The 25,432-nt window shown below is 46.9% G+C and overlaps 1 protein-coding gene across 2 annotated transcripts in view; it reads left to right on the forward strand.

Annotated features, from left to right (window-relative positions):
- The window catches only part of trps1 (trichorhinophalangeal syndrome I), a 99,678-nt gene that overhangs the window by 72,668 nt on the left and 1,578 nt on the right, over positions 1-25,432 (forward strand). For both annotated transcript variants that reach the window (XM_076302101.1, XM_076302102.1), the window contains exon 6: positions 17,738-17,860. In XM_076302101.1, the coding sequence (XP_076158216.1) occupies positions 17,738-17,860 (123 nt within the window). The remainder of the gene's footprint in view (positions 1-17,737; positions 17,861-25,432) is intronic.

The raw sequence follows: 25,432 nt of genomic DNA on the forward strand, positions 1-25,432 counted from the left end.
AATGACCATGGTCAAAACACTACAGGCATCAATAGAGCATTAATATATATTTCATATAGAGTGAATCATTATCCTTTATAAACTACTGATATGACACCATCTTGTTTTAGATATTTCCCGGCTGTAGAGCAGAGATTGCACTGAGGGTAGATCAGGTTGAGATCAGTGGAGACAAAGCTCCTTTTTTTTTCCACCGAGCTGCCCAGCTTAGTTTCCAGTGGCCACCTCCTCTAAGCCTACAGAGGAGACTGAAGTAATGCACTCGCACTAAAAGGAAATCAATGACCAGACACTGCAGCTATGCTCGTGCCGGCTGCCAGACAACAGCATGGGATAAGGACATGGGGCCCTCACCTTTATTCAGTCTCTCTCTTTCTGTCTCTCTCTCTCTGTCTCTTTTTTTCTCGCTCTCTCACTTTCTTTCTCCCCCTCTCTCCACCCTGTGAATTTCTTTCTCTCTCCCTCTCTTTCTCTATCCTTCACTCTCTACTGCATCTCTCCTTCTCCCTCTATCACTTTCTTTTTTCTTTCTTTTTTTCTTTGCGTCTCTCTCTCTCTCTCTCTCTCTCAGAATCCTGCTCCCCCTTTCTCCATTCCTTGTCATTTCCCTCCAGTGCTCAAATTGAAAGCATTGATCAAGCCATGGCGGAGGCTGAGAGGGAAGTGGTGGTGGTGGTGGTGGTGGTGAGGAGGGGAAGGGAGTAGAGAGGAGGTGGGGGGGCTCCCTCCCCGTGCGCAGGTGGGCAGCAGGCAAAAGCAAAGCGAAGCGAGGGTGGCTATCGACCACAGCACAGCACCACTGCCAGATCTCACTGACCCTCGTGCCTGCCAGCTGTCACGTTCCGCCCCCTCTGCTAAATGTGCATCCAGTGGCCACCGATAAGCCAAAGAGTTCAGCTGAGAAAGAGATAGAGAGAGGGAGATAAAGAAAAGGAGGAAAGAAAAGAAAGAGAGAGCAATGGTGTTACTGAAATGTTGTTACATTTTGTTGGTTTTCTCCAAACTGAAATAGAGAAAAACAAAATTAGTTTTAAGTTTTGTGTAACTTTAAGACAAAGTACCTTTAAATGCTGCATAAAAATGTAGGCAAAATCTATAAAATGGAGGAAGGCTATGATGAATGGTAGCCTATTAAAATGCTGTTTAAGCAGCCCATTATTTCCATGTTATGAGGAAACGCAATCCATGAAAACCTGGCTGTTGCTAGCACGAATAAGCCAAACAGAGAGTAGATGACAGAATTGCTCTAACACTTTATGTCAGCGATGCAGAGTGCCATTGACCAGTGTTTTGTTAATTCACAGCAGATGAGGGAACAGACGAGGAAAGATCACATCCTTTCTGTGGAGAATGTTGCACCAAAACTTGCTATATCCTTATCCCCCACATACCGCGAGCCTCTGGAAAGCCATATTCAAAAGTGACTTCTTGTATTTGAGGACATTTAGAAGAAGTCTCAGCAGAAATGGCTGCCAGAAAGCACTGTCATTTGTGGGCATACAACTGTCACCAAATTATAATGTATAGTCCTAATAGTATTTTATGACACTTTGCGTGGTGCAGTGATTGGAATTTTATCCATTTGGTAAATGCCGTTACACTGGGAATTTAAAACTAGTAAGTAATTTAGTAACTATTGTGATTGGTAACCCTATCCCAGACCTGATCCTCAAATTGGTTCTGATCCTATTACAGTATTATGCTGTAAGCTATTATGGGGTCACTGGTTTTCATCACAAGACTGGGGCGCAATCACAGTTTTCCTGACAGCAGGGAATCCCATGACGCTAATTCCCCAGGAATGAGAGTGCCATGTATAGGTGATGTTCACAGCACAGGGAAGTTTGATGGAATTCGATCCACTGCCGAGCCTATCAAGGGACCATGCTCAAGGCTGATCACAGCAGTTGCAGCCGCTCAAGGACTTTATGTGTGTGTGTGTGTGTGTGTGTGTGTGTGTGTCCGTATGACCGGCTGGTTCTTGGGTACATGTTTCAATGAGCACTGATGCACACTTCTCCACACACCACTGATTGCAACTCTGTGTGTGTGTGTGTGTGTGTGTGTGTGTGTGTGCGCGTATATATGTGTGGCAGGGAGCAAGGTGTGAGAAGCAGTAAGAAAAAAAATATCAATACAGCTATTGATTACACTGTGCTGTCCAACTCCATAGATTTCGAGCTTCCAGACTAGCCCTCTTGGATATTCACACATACACACACACTCTCTCTCTCTCTCTCTCTCTCTCTCTCTCTCTCTCTCTCTCTCTCTCTCTCTCTCTCTCTCTCTCTCTCTCTCCCTCTCCCCCTCTCAGGGAACATTGTTCTCCTGATCTCAAGTGACCTAAGGAAGGGTGGGACTCGCCAGTAATTAACACCTGCAAAACCAGCGGAAGAACCCCAAGGCTACAGCCTGCGATTCGCTCATTCGACAGTCAAGACAGCGCTGGCACAGTCCAAGCCAGGCCAAAAAAAAGTCTAAGGTCACACTAAAATTCACACCAGATCACAACTCCCTGGACAAATATGATACCCACAGCCATTGTGCCCCACGAGGCCACTGCGTAACTGGATGAGGACTGTTTTGTGACCAGCCCCCCCAAAATTCAATAGCCTTTTAAAAGCAAGTTTTAAACGGGATAGAGAGTTTTTTTTTTTCGACTGGGTTTTTTTCACCATACGGTTGCCAAAGCAGCAGGAGCGGCGGCAGGAAAGCCATTGACAATCTGGAGGCTAATTGAAAATCAAAGGAGAAGTAATTTAATGGAATTAATTGGACTTTTTGAGTTATTTAGTGATTACCTCAGGTTAATTTCACATCTGCTCACTCGTACAGTGCGGCACGGCTCACAGGCAATGGAACAGTGGATAAATTAATTTACTGTGGACACCACATACACACACACAAACTCTCTCTCTCTGTCTCTCTCTGTCTCTCTCTCTCTCTCTCTCTCTCTCTCTCTCTCTCTCTCTCTCTTCCAGAGTTGACCATTTTCCCTGAAATTAAGCCATACTATTACACACACACACATGCAAGCGTACATTTACACACATACATTCACTGGTCAGATCCCCTTGACCTAGTGTTGAAGTAGCTGGATGTCACAGTTCCTCTTGATTCAAGCAGCTCTCACACATTCTATTCCCTGGACTGGTCCCTCACCTTGACCTGGTGGTGGCGCTGAGCTGGAAGTAGCCTCGATGCCACTTTTGTCAGTGGGCGTGAGACACAGGAAGAAAGCCTGCCGTCATAGGTCGGGGAAACAGCTGCAGATGGCTGAGTACTCTGAGCTCACTCGTCCCAAAGCAGCACTAATAACAAAGCAAATGTAGCCACAATGCAATCGCTGTTCACCCAGCTTCAATTTAACAGTGGGCGACTGTCACAGAAGAAGGGTTTATAGCCACAGGGGTCCCGCATCAGTTCCTGTTTGGCGATGCGGCAGTATGCTCCGTTTCCAAATTGCTGAGGCAGCCGGCGTGACGAGAGAAGTGCAGGGCACAAATACATTACCGGCGAGTTTTTTTCGGGGGGTGAAATAGAACAGTTTGATTGATGATTGAGCTCCCTCAGTCATGTAAATCTGAGATGGGTATGCAACTTTTGTCCAGAATCATTTTCATGCCAGACACTAGCCCCCTCAGTCTGGTAGGCAAACACAAGCATGTGCACGTGCACATGCACGTACGCAAGCACACACACTCGTACGCAAGCACACACATACTCACACACACACACCTGTATTCCCCTCTTCACTCCTCCCCCAGTGAAAAACGAATGTGTGCTTGACTTTGACCCACCTCATTAAAAGACTGAATGTCACCAGACGGCTGTCGAGCCACCCGCTACCCCCCCCCAACCCCCAACGCCACCTTACCCTGCTGCCGTCTGCATCGCTCCAATGAGATTTACAGTAGCAAAGTTAATGAAATGTCCAGCTCGTCCATTTTGAAGGGATCGGCACCATAATTAACAGTGGCCTCGGAGCAGGCCGCACTAACAGCAGGGGCAGTGGGGGGGGGGGGGGTCAATAAAGAGTCAGCCATTTTGAGGGAGGAAAAGGAGAGGTGGGGGGGTGCAAATGGCATGATGTTGTCTTGCTGCTAAAGGGGGTCAGGGCTTAAATTGTTGCCGGGAGGTGGAGGTGGGCAGGGGTCATGGAACACACAGGGGTGTGGGTAGAGGTATATGTGGGGGGTGGAGGGTGGGGTATCTGCTAGATATTAGAGTTAGCGCAAATTGGAAACAGGCTAGTCATTCAATTTGCTAGAGGGCAGGACGGGGGCCCCTGCAGTTTGCTACTCCTCCAGATGGAATCGGTAATGCAGCGCACGGCTGCACACGCCCATTAGAGATCCAGTACTGCCCGCCAGTCAGCCAGCTCATACATACATACATACATACAGTGTAGATTACAGGCTCTCGGCTTGTGGACGCGGGTGGACACAGCCATGGATTATTTAGCCACCGAGCGCAAGGGGGGTCCCTAATGAAGACTACACGTCACAAGGACACCCAAGGCACACACGAAAATAATGAGGGCCATTGTTGAATTTGAGGTCAACCCATGGCAGAAACTCATACATGCATACCGAGCCGCCGTTAAGACCACTGCTCATTATGATGCACGCGTGCTGGACACATTGTGGCCATATGCAGCCAGCTTTTATGATGACTATGTGCAGCGCGCCGCCACTCGTAGCAGGATTTACATATTTATGTAGCAGTTTGTTTTTAACTACTGGAGGGTTGTACTGCTGACTCTTATCACTGCCATTCACAAGTGTGCATACTGTATTTGATGCTGGACATACTTGTCCGTGAGTGAGTGTTGTTGTTTTTTTTGTGTGTCGAAAAGTAGAATATCTTGAAAGCCTTCACTGGTGATGCATGTGGAGGCTGCGAAGGTTGAGGTTTGGGACTAAATTATTTATCACACCCTTGCCTTGTTGACTGTTCAACCACACTCAACTGACACAACTGAATGTGAACTTGTACAACAGCACAAGGTTGAGTTTACCATTTGAGTGTAGAATGGAAGAGAGCCGCTTTAAAAAAAAAAAGACTCCCATTCTCCTGGACATAAGCAAATGTCAATGTCTCTGTTTGTGTGCGTCCATGGACAGTGGGTCTTGGAAATAGGCTGCCCCATCCCTCGATCTCCACGGTGTCACCTCTGACCTCTGTGAGACCTCTGGGCTGATATTAGCGCAGTGGAGGGGAAAGCTAGTGATGCTGGGCAAACAAAATGGAACGGCAGCAGGTCAGCAGGGGGAAAGTGAACACATCGTCCAAGCAAGCAAGCAGTCCATTTTCAGGCTCCTTCTTTTCACCCTCATTCCTTAAATGTTCATCCATATGGAATCCTCCACCATGTTCTCCCTGCACAGCCAGAGCCCCACGATCAGGTCTCTTTTGGGGCCAGTGCAGAGGAATGGAGGCACACTGTCCCCACGGTTGCCCTGCCCTTACCCTCCCTCCAAAGGTAAAAAAAAAAACCTCCCTGCTCCCTTCACTCAGTAGATGAGGTCATGTACAGTAGATGGGATGGTCAAAGAAGGGATGAGCAGTCCATTTTAGGACAATGCACTGTCCTAAGAGACACCAACAGAGAGGCCGTTGAAGAATTCCCTCTGCTGTTTGTCTCCCTTGACTCACACCGTATATTAAATAGTGTGTCACGCACTGAGTATATTCTATGTACCTATTAAGGACGGGATTTTTATTTAATAACATTTGGCTACAAGGTGTTAGGCTTAATTGTGACTCAGGATATGTACTTACACATGTGAGAGTTATACAATGCAATAAGGTGTCAAAATCGCACAGTTAAGCAGTTGAGATTGATTGAGTTTCTCTTTTTATTTTCTTCATGCCTGATTTATGGTTATTTGGTCACAATGTTGAGCTGAAGTGCCCAAGAACACTCAAACAGTGGACAAGAAAATTTGGCCATTTCCCCCTCTATATTTGCGTTCTTTGGAAGAGAGGGGGATTTAATACAATAAAGTACCATTCATTACAGCCCTCTCTCTCTTCTCTTGCAGAGAACTTCGGTAATTATCCACATTAAGCACAATGAAATTTGCCCCTTAGTTGGTGGAAACGGTTCTCCACTTATCCTCCAATTTGGAAGGCTTACTTGTCCGAGGTTGCTAGGCAATTAAGAACTATGGAGGCAGAGCTCAACATGGCCATTTTTGTCCGCCACAACCCCCTACCCCCTCCACACCCACACACGCACACACACACACAATGCATGCACACACACACCCTTACACACACTCCCCACTTCTCTCCCTGTAGTTTAATTGTGTGAGCCACTTAGCTGAGTTTGACTCACAAATGGCTAATGCAAACTATGATGGAATTATTTGTGAACATATATATATATATATATATATATATCCCCCCCCCCCCCCCCCCCCTCATGTTGCATTATCTTGCGGCCTTTGGTGATCTGTTTCATGTACATCATCTATGCTTTCTAATGGAAGTGATTGGCTGGAAGAGAGAGACTCGTTGGCGGGTCGGACAGACCCCTGCACTTGTCACGTCTACTTTACTTTGTGCCGTCGTCTCAGCGTCTCGCCCCTCGTTAGTGCAGTCGTGACATTTCTTGTGGTTCAGTGGGTGAAACCCTCGACAGATGCAACCAGTTGTGTGTGTGTGTGTGTGTGTGTGTGTGTGTGTGTGTGTGTGTGTGTGTGTGATTTTGTGTGTGTGGGAGTGAGTGAAGGATTCCAAGAAACACACAGAGCAGCAGTAGAGATAGAAGCATCCCTTATTAGTCTGATTTGTGTTTGGCAGTGGAGTGCGTGGCAGTAGCCTGCCAGCTAAAACGTGACCCTTATCACTTTTTAATACCCCCACTCGCCCCCAGCGGATGCAGCACCAGATGCACAACGGTCTGATATCTTACTGATGGGAGCAAGATGCTGCTAAGATGGACGCTAGTGTGCACTGCTCCATGGAGACTCCATTAGTTTCTTACCTCACGGACTCCTTTTTTTCCAGTGAAGCAGAGAGAAAAAAAATGAAGGAAAGAGAGGACTGCTCCCTACTCTAACTATCAGTCTTCTCTCTTATCTGACCTGCAGACTGGCTCCAGCTGTCACTTGATGCCATCATTAACTACCCCATATCACAGAACAGTTTTTTTTACACTGTGTGTCATGAACAACAGTGGAACTTTTCAGAATCGGAGCTGTACAGTTCAGTGTGTTTATGAATACTTGGTTTCCACCCTTACATTACATTACATTTTAGACATTACAGTGCATTACATCTCAGACTATATTTTGGCACGATGAAACCGCAGCCGTAATGCAGTAATCAAATAGTCATTGCACCTGACACTAAAACAAGTTCCATGCTAATACTCCAGTTTCACTGAAAGAGGACCACATTTGCCTAGGTGGGAAAGTGAATTGAGTTCCAAATTTCCACCCAAAAATCTCCCTGCTGTGAAAACAGCCTCTTCCAAAACTAGAAGTCCCCCCACCCACCCCCCTCTGTCAGACTCCAGTAGACCACCACTGGGAGTAGTTAACCTTCGTAATTGAGCAGCACCCCCGATATCACAAAACACAAAACTTCACATCTTTCATTTCTCTCTCTCTATCTCTCTCTCTCTCTCTCTCTCTCTCTCTCTGTCTCCCTCTCTCTCTTTACACCTCCCTGTGAACCCAATCCCGTCGCCCAGCCTGACTGTCTTATGCTCCGAGCCATTTGTTTTTGTTAACGCAGCTGCTTTGCCGAATCCCCCCAGGTGCTTCTGGGTAATGGAATTTTTGTGCATCACCCAGATTGGATGTAGGGTGGAAAAGAGGAAGACTTAGAACAATGGATCTTAATTAAAGGGGCGTCCACTCCCTACACAGAGAAACACAAGCTCACCTTATAATTGCTTTTTTCTACCACCTGTTTTGTAAGAGACTAACTAATGGTTCGAGAGCAAATACATTTTATTTGTCATTTAGCCCGTGTTGATTAAAGTGGATTTTGCATGGCACAGATCTTCCAATCACAAAATGTCACGGCTGTTATAATTTTTCAACTTTTCAAAAGGGATGTAAGCTAACAAATGGGCATGGGCAACTTGTGGAGGTTTCTGTCACATTTGTGAAAGTGTGAAAAAATTATGGAGAAAAAGTAAGAAAATCACACGGTGGATATCCTGATGTCCTGCTTGAGTGCGTCAGGAGGAGCCTATAACGTCTGGCAAGGCTCCCTCATGCGATCATGAGCGTATTGATTTTCACCTCTCATTGGTCCTTATGGGGCCATGTAGATCCCCCACTGCTGCCATATATCTTATCAAACCATCGATTTGCCCCTCCCTCCCTCCCGCCTCTCCTAGCAACCCTTTAACTGGTTTGCTAACGTCAGACACAGAGCACTCTAACTGGCCTCGCACATTACTGGAGATGGACCTCTTGAGTGAAAACTGGCATTTAGCGTGAACGGCTAACAAATCAAATATGACCGCTTAAATGTATGTGTACGAACTCTTGACATCATGAGCTGATGAACAACGAACTGATTTTGGAAAATGTATGGAAAGCTGATTCAGCTCGATTCATTTGAGCTTTGGACATAGATGTCTACAGAATCAACAGTAAGAGGAGCTGAATTTGTTGTGAACTTTGCATACGGAGGCGGGATGTTTCTTCTGGCCTTGTTCTGTGGGCTTTCCTTTGATTTGTGTGCACACCAGGTGAGCCAAGTCCTCACCATAAATACATGTATGACACACAGGTCCAAGCTGTGTGTGTGTGTGTGTGTCTGTGTCTGTGTCTGTTTGTCTAGTACATATTGTGTGTGTAGTGTGTGTTCAGAGTGTACTTCTAGCTGTGATTTTTACATGAGCCTGAGGGATGACCCCTGCCTTGGGTGATTTTCTCAGCATAGTGCTATCTGGCTGCCTCTGCCTCTGCTCTTCCTGTTAACAAGGTCCTCTTCGATTCCACACTAAGCAGGCCCTACCATCCTCCAGTCCGTATGCCTCGTCTGGTCTTTCATTACTTCCTTTTTTCTTTTCTTTCCCACTTTCAACATAGTTCTCCATAATTATTATTTTCTAACTTTTTTTCTGCAGAATTATTTTCTACCTCAGAACTCAGCAGCAAGTTATTTAAGACCACTTTCACTTCCTGAATTCTTTGTCATGACGAAGAGAACAAAAGAAGTCTTTTTTTGTGTGGCACAGCTGCCCGTGGCCTGAGCTCATAGATGACCGACCGCGCACTGCAATCATTTGCCTTTACGGCGTTGAGTTTACAGGTGGGAAGCAGCTCCCCGTCAAGCTCGGCTGACTTTAGCTGCCCACCAAATCATCTGGAGTTCAGGTGCCGTCTGGTCAGGCAGTCTCTCCATCTACACGGTGTTACTCTACACAAACACACACACACACACACACACACACACACACACACACACACACACACACACACACACACACACACTCCTCTCACCCCAGCCCTACCCTCAGGGCAAGGTGAATCGAGGTTCCTGTGTCCTCTTTTCCACAGTGTGTTACCGCACAGACTATTAGAGTGAAAGTGTGCCAGCGTTTACCTCTTGGCAGTTCTCATGGTCCATCTTTCCACATATAGTTGAGCGAAAACATTTTTGCTTCTGCCGACTAAACGGCCTCTGATTCACCACGGCGAGTTTAGGAAAGCAAACGCACAATTGAAGAAGTATTTAGACTGCTGCACAAGTGATGCTGTGATTTTTTTATTTTTTTTTTCATCTCACGGTTAATTCAGTGTGGTGTGACCGTAACGTGATCATGATCTCCTAAACACACACACACACACACACACACACACCTTCACAGTCGACTGACCGAATCCCTCCTCCCTTTGCAGCAAGGCGGCTTTTTTTCCACTGACCAGATCAAGCCGGCCGCTGAAAAAGGAACACTTCCTTCCTTCCGTTACGGTCTCATTCTGCTTTTCAAGACGGCTCCCTCTTCATCCCCAGGCCCTATAGGGCTGCAGGGTTTCCTCCACACGCCATCAGTCCCTTGCTCCATTGCTCCCTCACACTCACACCTCTGTGTTCAATGGCACACAATGAGGGGAAGAGGTAAACAAAACAGGGATAAATGACAAGATGAAAAAAAAAAGCTGGATAAAAGGAAGGTTGGGAAAAGCTGGCCCTGTCGCAGACCCTTTTCACAGGTCTCTTCCTGGGCAACATTGACCTTGCTGTGTCTGGTGACACACAAGCCCTGTGATGTCATGGTCATGCCTTTCATGTCTGTCGGAAAGGCCATTGTGCTCACCATCACCCCCCCCACACACACACACACACACACACACACACACACACACCACATTCCCCTGCTGCCGCCACCCTCCCACCCTCAACCAACACCACCGCCATTGTGTCGGAGAGGAGGTTTGAGGTGAGGTGACCCGTGTGTACAAACACACACATACACCCTAACACACACACACACATGCATTTCAGTGACAATGACAGCCCTCTCCAGCACACACACAGATCTCTCTCTCTCTCTCTCTCTCTCTCTCTCTCTCTCTCTCTCTCTCTCTCTCTCTCTCTCTCTCTCTCCCCCACACTCACACTCACACACACACACGCACACACACACAGATGGCATGGGGACAAAGTGACAGATGACACGCGCAGGAAGAAGCTGTTGTGTAACACAGCCTTTCCTCCGCACGTCAGGCAGGCAGGATGTAGCCACGGAAACGGGCTCTCTGAAGGGACGGCTCTTACACTATCGCAGGAAGAGAGACTCCGATAAGGGCTACACAGAACGCATTGATTCCTCTGGAGCGCACGGAGGAACAAAAAAGACCTCTTTTCTGGAGGCAGAGTAAGAGAATACTATCTCATTGTTCTGCCACGAGAATAGATATTTCTGCGCATTAATGGAAAAAAGGGTTTCGGATGCATACTTGAGAGAGTGGCCTTTGATTTTGAGAGCCCCCTTTTTCTGCTCAGTTTAATGCACCACACTGCACTGATATGAGCTGGGATTTTGTGGTTTTGCAAGTAGCCTCTGCTGTGCGTGTGCATACGTGCCAGCGTGCAGCTGAGGACGCTCAAGTGGGCCTCTTTCTCAGGTTCCTCCAGTGCACAGAGTTTAGACTGGCCGTCGGTTTTTACGTGGCCAAGCATGATGCTTTGAATGAGTCCCCAGCAACATCGAGGACACCTTTGAAAGTCTAAATAGTGGGACCCAGCCAAGGTGATTCTGGCCATGTTGAATCTTTTTGCACAGAGATGAGGTCCTTCTAGTTCCATTTCCCAGTTCCCGAGAGTATTACTTCATGCATTAACATGTACTGCGGCAGAGATATGACTCACTTTTATTTTCTTTCAACGTTTATCTTTCTTCAGAAGATGTCATGTGCAGAAGATGTCATGTGCTCCTCTGCAAAGACATCAGTAAAACAAAAGACATGTATGCTGAAAGACATTGATTGCATTTTTCACATTGCCCAATAGAAAGAAGGAGAAAAGGAAGGGAGGGAAAGAAATCTTGACGCACATTGATTCCCATGAAAGCAGAAGGTCTGCGCTTGTCCTCAAGGTTGATTAAGCACTCCAATCCCCCTGCAAATTTGCATCGAATACTTGGGAGAGCGCACTTCCTGAGGTTTGAGTGGCATGACTAGCATGGTTCCTTAATAAAGAGTTCAGCGTGCTGTGAAGAGAGTTGGGAGCAAATTGGAGGGCTACAGAGAGAGAAAGGGAGAGAGAGAAAATGAGACAGAGAGAGAGAGAGATGGATAGAGGGAAGTCAACTCCAAGTGTTCTCGGCTTTATTACGATGCAGTGTGACCTCCCAAAAGCTTCGCTTTTTTAGGTTTGTCGAGTGAATAAATCTTGGAGGAATAAATTAAACTTAATTTATTAAACTCAAACTGAATTATACAATTAGAGCTGCAATTTAGCGAGAGACGCTGGCTTTCGCCTAAACCCAGGATAACCTCCTCCCGAGATAGGACTTGATGGTTCGATATGTCTGGAATTGTAACCAGATGTTTGCTGAAGGCGGTTATGATACTCACGCCTGAGCCCCCGAAATGTTGATGCAGGATTTCTGAAATTGAAATTGTCAGTAGGGGTTCACCTAATTTCCCCCACTGCTGATTAAATAATTGTTTATTTAATGAAAGTGGGCCCGCGGATAACTTAAGTGAATTAAATGTAATTTCATCGTGATGGTTTTGTTTATCGTTACTCCTGGTCCCCCCGCCTCTCTCGACATTTGTTAGGATGAACCTTCATTACTCACAACTATGAATGGAATTTTTCCTTGCCGTGTGATGACTTATTTTGACATTGCGACATGAGCCAGCGTGATTATGTGCGCTTCAAGCACTGCCGCTGCTAACAAGTTTCTTCGTTTTTTGCCTTTTTCCCCCCTCATTTGAAATTCCTGATGAAGCTTAGACGTCTGTTTCAGTGTGAGCCGTGGGAAAATACCCAGTGTCTTCCTACAACAAGTGAAAGAAAAAAGAAATTTTTGGACTCATTGAATAGATTGTATAGTATGTTGTTGGTCCTCATTAGCTATCTTTTTCACATGTTGACAGAGTGGTGTATCACTTTAATTGTGCCACCAAAATAACCGACAGTTCCAGCGGCCCTGTGATTTTCCTAGCTGTTTTGATTGATACAAGACTACAGGGGGCCAAACACTAGCTGCACCCAGTGACCAGCCATCCTCACTTGACCATAAGGAACAGCAGGACTAATGAGCGACTGCGATGTAAACGTGGGAACCGTTTGCATTAAATAAATAGACGTAATTAGGTGACTGCTCGTAATGACCTGATAGCCCCTCTCACCACTGCAGTATGAGTCAAAGTCCTTGGGCGTGCCAAAGCTCAGGCATTAATAATCCATCACAGAGACACACATGGGCCCACACCTACTGATGGAGCTGCGGGGAACCCATGTCATTCATCACAGCAACAAAGTTGAAAGCACGAGCTGTGTGTGTGTGTGTGTGTGTGTGGCTGGCTGGTACTTGGATATGTGTTTCGATGAACACTGATCGAAGGGAGGGGTATGTTTTCACCCAAGCCTATGTATGTCTACTGGATATGAGTCAGTGAGGCCCATTAGAGCCATTAACTGTCTAGTTCTAACTATTTTTTTGTGAGAGTTTTTTCTTTTGTTGCTTCACATACCTGGCATGGCCTTCAGCTTGCCGCCATATTGCAGCATTCCTACTGCGGAAAGAATGTGGATGAAAAGTGCGCCGGTGGGGAGAGAAAGGGTAGTAGAGCACAGAGCAGGAGGGCCTTGCCACAGGGGGAGCAGCACCGGCGCCCCAGTGCAGTGATGAACTGAATCAGGTCAGCAGACAAAGAGGGCCCTCCTCGCGCTGTAGCCCTTGCTCACCCACACCGAGCCTGGTGCTGTACATGGCTGAGGAGAAGAATCGGCTGCCACTTAGAGAAAGGGGCAACTCTCTCTCTCTCTCTCTCTCTCTGTCTCTCTCTCTCTCTTCTCTCTCTCTCTCTCACTCTCTCATTCGCTTGCTTTATTATTTGTTTTCTATAACTTACTTTGAACAGCAGCTGCAACTAACCAGTCTGTGGTTGTTGTTTTTTTTTTTTGTTGGTCTTAGTATGTTCTTTTTTTTTCTCAGAATAAATGATTGTATAAGAGTTGAGAGAGAAAAAAAGAGAAAGATAAACCTGTCAAGGCTAGGTATGCATTCGTTTTTACAGATGGCAGAGCAGACCAGTTGATAATTGAAAAGGAAGTCTGGGATCGCGAGCCATTCGACAGTGGGGAGACTATTTCTGGGTCTTTCCTGTGTAATTGACACTTGAACTAACTGGACAGCCTTATTGGCCCTCCCCATCCCCACCGCACCGACACACATATATATACCACACACTCTCACACACACTCACACACACACACACTTGCATACACACACACCAAACAGTCTCCAGGCCCAGCCAGCCCCCCCCCTCACTCTTTCTCTCTCACTCTTTCTTTCTCTCTCTCTCGCTCTGTCTCCCTCTCTCCTAGCTCTGCACAGAGCTGTTAAAAAGCACCCAACCCACGAGGACAAACGAGCCTTCATCCTGTCTCACTGCTGACGCTATGGTAACACACTGCTAATTCCACTCGCTCCGTGTTTTAGCAGCTCTTTTTTCCCATTCATTCCTCTCTCTCCCCCCTCGCTATGTAACGATCTCATGGTCCTCTGTCAACTGCTTTTTGAGGAGAAGCCTTTGTTGCTTCTGATCTCTCTCTCTCTCTCTCTCTCTCTGTCTCTCTCTTTTGACTCTCCCTCCCTCCCTCTCTCCCTGTCTCTCTTTCTCTCTCTTCACCCTCCCTCCCTCCCTCACTTTCTCTCTCAGCGCCGTAGCCTGCCCGGATGTTTTTATGCAGGAGAACTTGGCTGAGTGTTGACATTCTGGTGCCTTCCGTGCTAGCACAAGCTAGCCCCCAGCTTGGCCGGCGTCTCGTCTACTGACTTGCCGCTCTCTGGCGGGCTGTATCACATTGCTGCTATTGATTACAAGGAGCTGTGCTCTAAATACAGAGTCATTAATTGCGCGTGGGGTCCATGTTGCCGCTCCTGGCGTGTCACTTCAGATCAGAAAGACCTGACTCCGGCAGCGGAGAGAGGAGAGGAATAAGCGAGGGAGGAAAAGAGAGGGAGCAAGAGAAAGAAGGGAGGGGGGGGTGCACACCTGGCCTTCATGAATATTTCAGCTCGAGTCGAGGAAATCATGTAACAACAAACCTGGGCACTGGCTACACACCGAGTGCTGGGAAAATCTGTGTGCTTGTGATTCATTGGTCTCTCAGCCACATCTGGATTTATTATGCTTGGTGTACACTCTGTGTGTGTGTGTGTGTGTTTGTGTGTTTGTGTGATTTAGTTTAATACCTCCAGTAGGAATTTCTTTACTCAGTTTGCGTTGTCATGGTTACCTTTATTTGCCCACGTCCTTCGTCTTTTTCTCCGTACTTAATTGCATACTTAGTTAGTCTACTTAGAATCCTTCCTTGTGTACCTGTCACCGAGTCAGGAAGAGACAAGCAGAAACGCCACGAATGAGACTGTCAGTCCTGGCGCATGAGGCTGGCGAACAGCTCCACTCCGCAGCCCTCCGACGGCTGTGCAGAGAGAGCGCCTGGGACACCATGGCAGGATGGCTTGTGGGAGGGGAACACACGTGTGAATAATTTCGGAGCCTGTGGGACCGGGGAGCTGGAGGAGCCAGAGGCTCAGCAACACACCGACCCGATGACGGACACTCTGTTTGGCTTGTAACGCTAGACCAGGATAGGAAAGAATAAATCAATCAGTCCTGACGTGGCTTGTCAGTCTTGCCATGTGGGCCGCAGAAACCCAACATTTGGAGACTGGAGGTGCAAGAATGTTTGTTTCTTTTTCCTCCTCTTTTTTTCGCTGTTTTTCCTTTTTTTCTCTCGATTAAACCTCAAGAGTTTGTAAAAAAAACATTGATCCTGATTCCTGACTTAAATTCTCTGTAATCCAATTTGAACTCAATCCACTAATACAACTAAATTTGATTTGAATCATGTACTGTACGTGCATTACAGTACAAGATCTTGCTGCTAACCAATGCCCTTACTCAATAAATGAAGCAGGGGAAGAAACTCGGTTCTCAAGTTTGCGTTATGGAACGATTTCCACCTTGAGTAGAGTGTAATGACAGAAAATTAATGAATCGATAGTGATTTGATGGTCCTTGAAATGAGTACTGCTGTCTTTGGAAAAGGACTGGCGGTTAAAACAGGGATCCTGTAACCCAGCCGGTGATTGGACCACAAGCAGCCATGCGGAACAGAAAGAAAAGTGATTGCCCCGCTTTCCACCCGATTCAAGAGGGCCATTGTCAGAGGGGCAACTTTGCACTTGCTGTTGATGACCCACTGAAAAACATTTCTCCATCTCATTAAATTATTGCCGTCATTCTGGACCTTAACGACCAGCCAGGCTACTGTCTCTCATTCGTCCTCTGTGTCTTTTTTCATTTCTCTGCACGTTTCCATGATTAATGGCTAGTGTCGAACGTTAGAGTGAGCAGGCATAAGCAAACGCGAGATCATAATTAGTTTAGCTGACGAGAGGGGCCCTCCGATAGCGCTCGCATCTGGATGGAAAAATTACCCTATAGGGAACTGGCCGCTCACCAGCACTTTTTACTGAGACGTTGTGAAACACCCGATGAATCAAGTGCCCTGTCCCTTGCCAAGAAAGCTCTCTGGCCTTGAAGCCAAAATTATGTCTGCAGAAAGCTTTCCATTCTAAATGTATCTGAGCACAATTAGGAGCATTGTATTTTTCTGGCAGGGAGAACATGCTTCCCTCCTGAAGATGTCTGACATTAGATAAATTGCACACATTCTATAAGGCCCAAATGACTTTTGCTGGGCATAATCTAGATAATTCTGGTGTTTCGCCTTGCAAGTCACGGGCTGCTTGTTTCCCTGTGTTCACTTGTGTTTGAGCCACCGATAAGTCTTGTAGTCACCAAATGATTCATGTTGTTGTTTTTTCCTCCTCTCTCTCCTTTCTTTCCTTCTGTCTCTCTCTCTTTCCATTTTTTTTTTGTCAATGCCTCAGTTGATTTATTTTGTTTCTTTTGGTAGACTCTCAAGAACAGTGAGGTCCAAAATGCAAGCAAATGAAAAGCTGATAACAGAGTGAAACTGTGACAGCACATTAATGAAAAACACAAACAGAAACCCAAACAACTCATGGGAAATCAGCTCAGGGTGAGCAGACCAAAGGAAGGGTTGTAGTTGTTGTTGTTTTTTTTGTCTTCTGAAGCCTGTCGGACTCAGGGGGCCATGTGTGTGTTTGTCGCTCGCACTGGGCGGGGGACAAGCGCCGTGTAATGGGGGGTGACGGTCACAGCCGTCTCAGTGGTACCTTACAAGGCGTATTAATCACCAGAAGGTTAATAACCGGCAAAATCAGCTGGGTTCTGCTAATCAACCTGCGGCCTGACCTTCTGATTGGACAGTGCGGGGTCTCCAGACGTCGGGGGGCCACGACTGCAAGGCAGACGACCCCCTTGGCAGCGCAGTGGGAGGTGGCCCGGGCCACCGTTGGGATTCCTCCCATCTTTCTTTACCTACCTCACTCTGCCTTCCCCTCACGGGAGCATCTACCTCACAGTACATGACCCAGACGACAGTTCGGTCAGACATCCAAACCTTTGACCACACCACCACGTTCTACGTGTCCGCACGTGCGTGCGTGTGTGTGTGTGTGTCTGTGTGTGTGTCTGTGTGTGTGTCTGTGTGTCTGTGTGTGTGTGTGTGTGTGTGTTCTTTGTTTTCACAGCTGATAAAGTACATGAGCCATGTACCACACTGTAACTTTTTCCAATTCAACAATACCTACATTACACTGCCCTAACTTCCTGCTTTGCCCTGGATATATTGTGTATATATTTTTAGAACAGTCCAACAAGAAAATGTTGGGGCTAGAGAGATTGCAATAGACATATATTTTGTTAGGTGCCCTCGGTTTATTTTGATACTTACATGGTCCATGGCCATCACCACGTAACACAATCAGAGGTCTAAACCTTAAATGAGGCCTTCCCTCCTCTACCTTTTTCCCCTCGTTTCTCTCTCTCTCTAATGCTCTGCCTTCATTCATCCTTCTCAGTTAGCTCTGATTCACTCGTTCACTGACTCTCTCTGTCTCTCTATCTCTCTTTTTATGTTGCAGAGGCGGCGAGGCTCCGGCGTGTTCTGTGCCAACTGTCTGACCACCAAGACCTCGCTGTGGAGGAAGAACGCCAATGGGGGCTACGTGTGCAACGCGTGTGGCCTCTATCAGAAGCTGCACTCGGTGAGAAGGGGCAAAGGGAAAGAGGTGGGGGTGGTGGGGGTGGTGGTGGCGGCGGTTGGAGGCGAGAGAAGATGGTGGAGGGGTGGGTAGGGGATGGCTTAGGAAAACACAGAGGCAGCCCACCCACCGAAATGAAGTTTAAAAAACTGTAAGAAAAAAGTGAGGAGATGACTGAGATGTGCTCTGCTAGTTCACCTTGTTCCCCTCCTGTCAGAGCAGGGCGATGCGACCTTTGGCATGGCCAAGAGGTCTTCTTTCACTCTTCTCACCTTCAACCCTAGATAATGACAAACCTCCTCCACACACACACACACACACACACACACACACACACACACGCACACACACACACACACACACACACACACTCAGCTCCTCACAGGTTCAGAAACATCTGACCTTGAAATTGATACCTCACACAACAGACCAGAGAGAAACCTGTTGCATATATCACCTTCCCACCATCACGGACACTGTGGAATTGTTCCACACTTGCACACTATGGTATTTGTTCTTTCACACTCATGGTCTTGTCTTTCTCTCTTCACCTCTTTCTTCTCTTTTTTTCTCTCTCTCTTTTCTATCTTACACTTCTCACACACTCACACACAGCCTCCTCCCTTGGGTTTGCACTCGAAGCCTCTGTCAAGTATAGCGAAAAACCATGATAGGATTGATCCTGTCACACCACCACACCAGGTAGTGCCTGATTGCTGTAGTGGAAAGCAGATGTATACTCACCTGGCAAAATCAAATGAATTTCATAAATTGTGTGAAATCAAATCAAAATGTCAGGAATCATGGAGAATTGTTTTCCCCCCCTTACTTTAATTCTCCTTGATGATTGGTTTGTTTCTGTGAGGCACTGTGAAAAAGGGCCAGTGGTCCGTTTTTCCTGAAAACAAACGTCACTGTTCCCTGGAGTCAATCACGATGAGATTTTACAATTGGATTTAGTTTACAGGCTGTTCGCCTCCTTCAGAAACTTCAGTTTTTGATCCGAATGAGCAAATGTATTTATTTTTCCTCTCCCTGCTCCTTTTTTTTCGCCCCGTACTTCAGGCTTCGCTGTCTGATGAAAAAAAATCCTTGAAGTGCTCTAGTGTTCCCCCCACCCCTCTTTGAAATTGTGTCTGGATAAACATTTGGGTAAACATATTTGACAACATGTGAGGAATTAGCCTCTCTCCCCGCAGAACACAAGGGCGAGCATTGTGCACGTATAACGTGCACCCATTCGCCGGCCAAAGCGGTGTGCATTTTTTTTTTTCGTATCGTGTTTTTTTTTTTTTTATATATATATATGCGTTAACTCAATTGGAGCTGGGTAGCGTCTGAAAGTTCTCATGTCTTTATGGGTTTGGCTGGAGGTCTCTCATCCCCCCCCCCTTTCCATCAGCGGCAGCGTTGACGTGCAGGGCTCGGGGGGCGTCTGGGCGGGCTGCCTGGGTGGCAGAAAGCCCCAGCCCTAGCCTCAGTACACACACACACACACACACACACACACACACACAGGAGGCTCCCTGAATCGGTGTGGTCGCCGGGGGGCAGGGGCAAGTGCTGAGCTGAGCCAGGCTGGGCTCCACGGGTCCCGGCCACAAACGGCCCCCTTTCAGGACCTGTGCCACCTGGTGGTTTTGAGAAACAGGGTTGGGGCCAATCACTGCCCAGGCCCACCACAGTCTCACTTCAGCGCCACACGCTCTCTCTCTCTCTTGTCTTCCCCTCTTTCTTTTCTCTCTTTCTTCATTCTTCTCTCCATTTTTCTGTTTCTTCCCCCTCTCTATCCTTCTCTTTCTCTCTTTTACTCACCCGCTTTCTCCTTCTCACTCTTTTTTAAAAACTCTGTTCTGTCTGCTTAATATGATACCTTTCTTACAGTATAGACCCTTTTTGTTCTTTGACAGATATCCAGGTCATGTTATGAGAGGGAACCCAGAGTTTAGTCCCCGTGGTGTTGTTTCTTGTCAGCACTATATCTTTTTGCAATGCTGACCTAGAAACAAAGCCAAACAAATTGCATTTTGTATTTTTCTTATTGGGAGATTTTTTCATACTGTATTGATTGCACCTCTAAATGAAATTCATTTGTTCAAATGGTGGGTTTTTTATTTATTTTTTATTTTTTTAAAACATGGCCTTTCCCATATTTACCTTAAAATCTAGGACACAGCATTTTTATTTCGTATTTGAACACACTTTGTCAATAAGTAATTACACCTTGTTGTGTTTTTTTGTTCATTTTTATTTTTTTGTATTTGCACACTTTGTACCTCAAAGCAATGTGCAGATAGCTTTGATCTCATGGTATAATGTCACCCCGTTTGACCATTTAAGCAGTGTTCAATTAAAAAAACTGCTTACACCTTGTGCTTCTATGAGCCCAAGTACTAAGTTACAAATATGTCCTCACCAGCCCTATCATGAATTGTACTACAGCAATTACGTCCAGAGATACCTACTAGTTTGTTAGCTTTTTTCATCTTGCGTGTGTGTGTCTGTATCTGTCTCTGTCTCTGTCTGTGTGTGTGTGTGTGTGTGTGTGTGTGTGTGTGTGTGTGTGTGTGTGTGTGTGTGTGTGTGTGTCTGTGTCTGTGTCTGTGTCTGTGTCTGTGTCTGTGTCTGTGTCTGTATCTGTCTCTGTCTCTGTCTCTGTCTGTGTGTGTGTGTGTGTGTGTGTGTGTGTGTGTGTGTGTGTGTGTGTGTGTGTGTGTGTTTGTGTGTGTCTGTGTATGTTTGTGTGTGTGTGTGTGTCTATGTGTGTCTCTGTGTCTCTGTCCCTGCTCTCCTCTTGTTCGGTAGTGTGTATGCAGTGGACCATCAGGTTGAGCACACGTCATGCTCTGCTAGCAGCTAATAAATGTAATGGGAGAAGGGCACTCCAAGTCTGCAGGGTTTTCTCCTGCTAGGCCCATGCTTGGCTGCGAGATTTGCTTGTTTGTTTTTAGGGACGACTGGGGCTCCTCTGGTGGAGGGTCTGACTCATTCTTGCCACTGTGCCGTTCTGAGAGGGGGACGCAGAAAAAGAGAGAGAGAGAGATAGACTGAAGAGAGGGGTGGGGGTAGTAACGTTCAGGTAGTATGGACCACCAGACAGTGCAGCGATGAATAATTAATTTTGCTCAACCCACACACCATCGTTAAAAGGCAGAACCCCCCCACCTCCCCTCCGAACCACCACCCCACCCCTTGTCCTTCATGTCTTGGCAGCGCTGTTCCATTCGTATTTTTATACTTTTAAATAAAAAGTTTATACGCCGTGCAGAAATCATTTCATAATGGCACCTCATAAAAACCGCGTTGCAGCAAGGCCTAGCGGAGAGCAGGTCTCTCCGTGCCAGAACACACTGCAACTATAAATGTCTCTTTGATTTTGTCTACTAATAACCAGAACCCGTCAGGAACAGGGGCGGATGTGCGCTTCAATATGGCGGCCACCATAAAACTCGGCAGAGTCCCCACTAGTCTTGATCGCTCGCTCATTGTCTCCATCTTTTATAGATAGGCAGGGTGTTTTTATGTATGTGTGGTGGATGGGATTGGTTGGGATGGGAGTGATAAAGAACTTTCAAATATAAACATAGTTTCTGATCTGTTTGATCTCTCTCTGATTTGGTCTCTTAGCACAGTAGTATAATTGATGTAGCAAATTAGCAGGAATAGAAGGTTCAATCAGTTATGACTGGAAAGGGGTTCCTTCCTCTCCCACTAGCTAAACAACAAAAAGGTTTTATTGACATAAAAACTCATATGTTATCTCTTGATACGCCTTATTAGTAATCATTGATCACACTGAGATTAAGGTATGAATACGATGTTGTATGTAAAAATAGATGATCTGAAAAGGATTTGCATAGATATGGAAAAGGTTAACATATGGAAAAGGTTAACATTTCTGATGGTAGATACTATGGAGGCCCATGTACTGATATTAAATGAAAATAAAAAATATATATTGAATGAAGCGCCAGTTTCAATAAAAAGGTTCTCTGTTGCAAACATGGTTAATAAGGTATAGCCACTGGTGGAGGGCATGTTATCATCGTTCATTTTCTCTTCGGCTGCAGTGATGGGGGAGGAGTGGGGTGTCAGTGGCGTTATGTGTTTACCTCGCTAGATGAAGACGCAAACACCAGCTGTGGTGTTACCCACAGGTCGCGTAGCGCGTGGAAAATGTCATGTCCTTTTCTGAGTGATTTCTGCCGTGCCGGAAAAAAAAGTGCTTCAGATTTGCTGCACACAGTGTAGGTGTACGAGGTGGCAATTGCAATCAGTGTCACACATAGTACGAGTTGAATTTCGAAGCGTCTAATCGTTGCAGGAAGAATTATGAAGCGTGCTCCTCATTTGCTACAATACAGAATCACATTAACAAATGATTGTGTACCCCGTAATGGTAATATGCCATCTATATGCTGTGTCACTGCCGTTTTAAAATAAATGATTTCTTCTAACCATCTGCTTGGCTCATCTGCTGTAGCAAATGTCATAATATTGTGTCTTGCCTTCCTCTTTATAAAAAAAAAGTCCTTCTTTGTCAACCCCTATCCTGGCCTGACTTTACGATTTTACTTTGTGAAAGCTCTTCCGTTGTTGTAACTTGGAGGCCACCCATTTAAATCATTTAACAAAGGCGAGCGGCAGCACTCTCACAGAAACAGCTGAGATTCCTATGGTTACAGAGATTTTCAATTCTTAAGGAGAGGAGAGAAAGGGAACGGCACACAAAATGTGTGTATGTGTGTGTGTGTGTGCTGCTAGTGTGCTCGATGTCCATGACTGTGTTTTATCTGAAAGGGACACTATCCAAAAATGACGGATGGGGGAGTGGGAAAGAGAATGGAGGGGGAAAGAGAGAGACAAAGAGAAATTAGATAGCAAAAAAAGAGAGAAGTGAGAGATGACGCAAGGGTAAAAAAAGAGATGAGAAAGAGGGGAAGCACTGTCCATACTGGCTGTGTCTTCCGAGCAGAGGTCTGAACTGGCCCAACAGCAGAGGGCACTCTTTCTGTTTGTCAGATTTTCCAGTCATCTCTGTCTCTCGTTCTCTCTCTGTCTCTCTGTCTCTTTCTCTCCCACACTCTCTCTCTCTCTCTCCTCTCCTGTAAACTGTCCTGATGCCTCCCCGCCACAGACGAGTCATTTCTCACCACATTCATCTCCCACCTCGGCTAAACCGAAAGGCAGCTGTGCACAGATTTGTTTAAGTGATACCACTCCCGTTTCTTAACAAAGCAAACATTTGTCAAAAAATACACCTCCCTCGCACTTCTTTTCTTTTCTTTTTTTCATCCCTCCTCTCCTCCGCCTGCTTTCCTTCAGCACGAGTCAGTGTGAGGCCAGACGCTCTGCTTGATGGGCTTCTGGTCGTCTTTTCGGAATAAATCACACTCTCCGTCTGGGCCAGATGAGGAGAGTTAGTAACCAGAGGAAGATCTGCACCCTCCAAATCCCCTTACACAAGTTCACCTGTACTGTGGTTAGGACCTCCCCCACCTTCCTGCCCCCAGTCACCCCCTCCTCCTCTCCTCTTCTCCTCTCTCCTCTCCTCCTCTCTCCTCTCCTCTCCTCCTCTCCATTCTCCTCTCCTCCTCTCTCCTCTCCTCCTCTCTCCTCTCCTCCTCTCCCTTCTCCTCTCCTCTCCTCCTCTCCCTTCTCCTTTCCTCTCCTCTCCACTGCTCTCCTCTCCAGTTCTCTGAAATGATTGGTTTTTCTTTCGCCTGGGAACCTGTCGACAGATTCCTGTGTGCACAAAAGGAGACTGGCCGCTCCGTGTGGGATTGATTCCGCTGGGACTCTGCGCCCCTCAAAGTCAAGGAGGGAGAGGGGGGGGGCAATCTGATCCCATTACACCCCCCACCCCACCCCTCTTTCTCCCCACCTGCCCCTCTTGCAACCTCCTGCCCCCCCCCCCCCCCCCCCATCTCTTTCCCCCTCTGCTTCCCGGTGTTATATGCACATTGAACGCTAAGGTGCAGGCTGTCCAATGGGAGTGAGAGAGAAAAAGCACAGGAGCGAAATGAATCAAAGAAAAGAAAATGGCTTCACCCTCATAACCCTTCTGGCCTCCCAATTAGATTTGGCTTCTGGTGATCTTCCCTCCCTCCTCTCTACTTCTTTCCCGATCTCCCCCCTCCCAACGGATAGGAACAGAACAATGTGTAGATATCTCCCGTTGTACCTGACCAGTGTACATAAGTCCTGTATGGCTGCAATGACGTACAGAGGGAGTTGGATAGAGACAGAGAGACAAAAGAACGCCAGAAGAAGAAGCCAACGCGTGATGAATGAGGCGGCGAGATCCTCCTCACCTTATGCATCTCCGAGGTCTCCTCACGGGAGACACATGTGCTTTTCCCGTAGTTTACTCCTCCTCATCCTCCTACTCCTCCTCATCTGGTCTTCCTTCGCCGTGAGTGCCCCCGCCCCCCCCGGCTGCAGATGAGCTAATGTTTTCAGGTCCAGCAACACGAGCCCACGAGAGAGACGGCCCCCTATCAGGCCCCCTCATCTGACCCCCCCTCGCAGTCAAAGCTGGGCGGTGCGCGAGAGAGCCAAAATTCTTCAAAAGATCCATCTGCCGCGCCCCGGTCCAGGCTGTGATACGGAATGGAACATCCCTCAGCACTGCGTCTCCTCAACAACACAATTTCCCCTGAACGGCGAGGAGCTTTCTGACAGCAATTGATATAGAGAGCCAGGCAAAGTGCCGTCCGGCAGGGGAGTTTATGTGCTCCGTTTATTTGGTATGAGTGGAGGAGGGAAAAAAACAACAGAACATGAAAAAGAAGGAGCAAAACTAGCTCAATATCTTCCTCCCTTTCCATCTCTTTCTTTCTCTCTCTCCCCCTCTTTCTTTCTCTCTGTCTATCTCTCTCTCTCTATCTCTCTCTGATCTTTTCTTGCCCTGTTCAGCCTGCCCAAGCCAGTCCAACCCCAGCCGTGTAATTAATTGAGTTTTGATGACTGATTACAAAGCTAACCAACTGCTAATTAAAGCTGAACTGATCAGCCAGTCCCGAAAGAGGAGTGCGAGTAACTGGGCTAGCATTGTTCCACCTGCAGTCTGCGCCGCTGCACCACGAGGGGCCTCGGGTCTTTGGGTCCTCCCATCCCATCGCCTCTGTGGGTGTCATTAGAGTCTGTGCCTGTGGGGGGGTGAGAGGGAGGAGATGCATGTGGAGGTGGGCAGGTGGTGTTGGCGTGCCCAGGGCCCGCTGACCGGCTCGGCCCACCCTGCCGCTTTACTTACCACCCGCCGAGCTCTAATGGGCAATCAGCAAGCCACTGAAGCCTGCCGCAGCGGGACAGATTTGGACTCAAGTCCAAATGCTCGGGCCTCACCTGTCTGGTCAGCTGTGACCGCAGTTGGACCTGTGAAAGGGGCAAAAGTGCAGACTGACTTTATAAAACACACACACACACACACACACAAACACACACACACACACACACACATACACACATAGTTCACAAACCTGCCACAGGCATAACTATGATTAAAATGACAAAGATGATGTTAACACAATCATGAATAATGTAACTAATAATTATTTTCAAATTTTTGTATCC

Source organism: Alosa pseudoharengus, unplaced genomic scaffold (assembly GCF_046254945.1).
Source record: "Alosa pseudoharengus isolate Yale_2024_CS ecotype anadromous, Long Island Sound unplaced genomic scaffold, YU_APseudo_1.1 YU_APseudo_1.1_scf_23, whole genome shotgun sequence".
NCBI classification, from domain to species: domain Eukaryota; kingdom Metazoa; phylum Chordata; class Actinopteri; order Clupeiformes; family Clupeidae; genus Alosa; species Alosa pseudoharengus.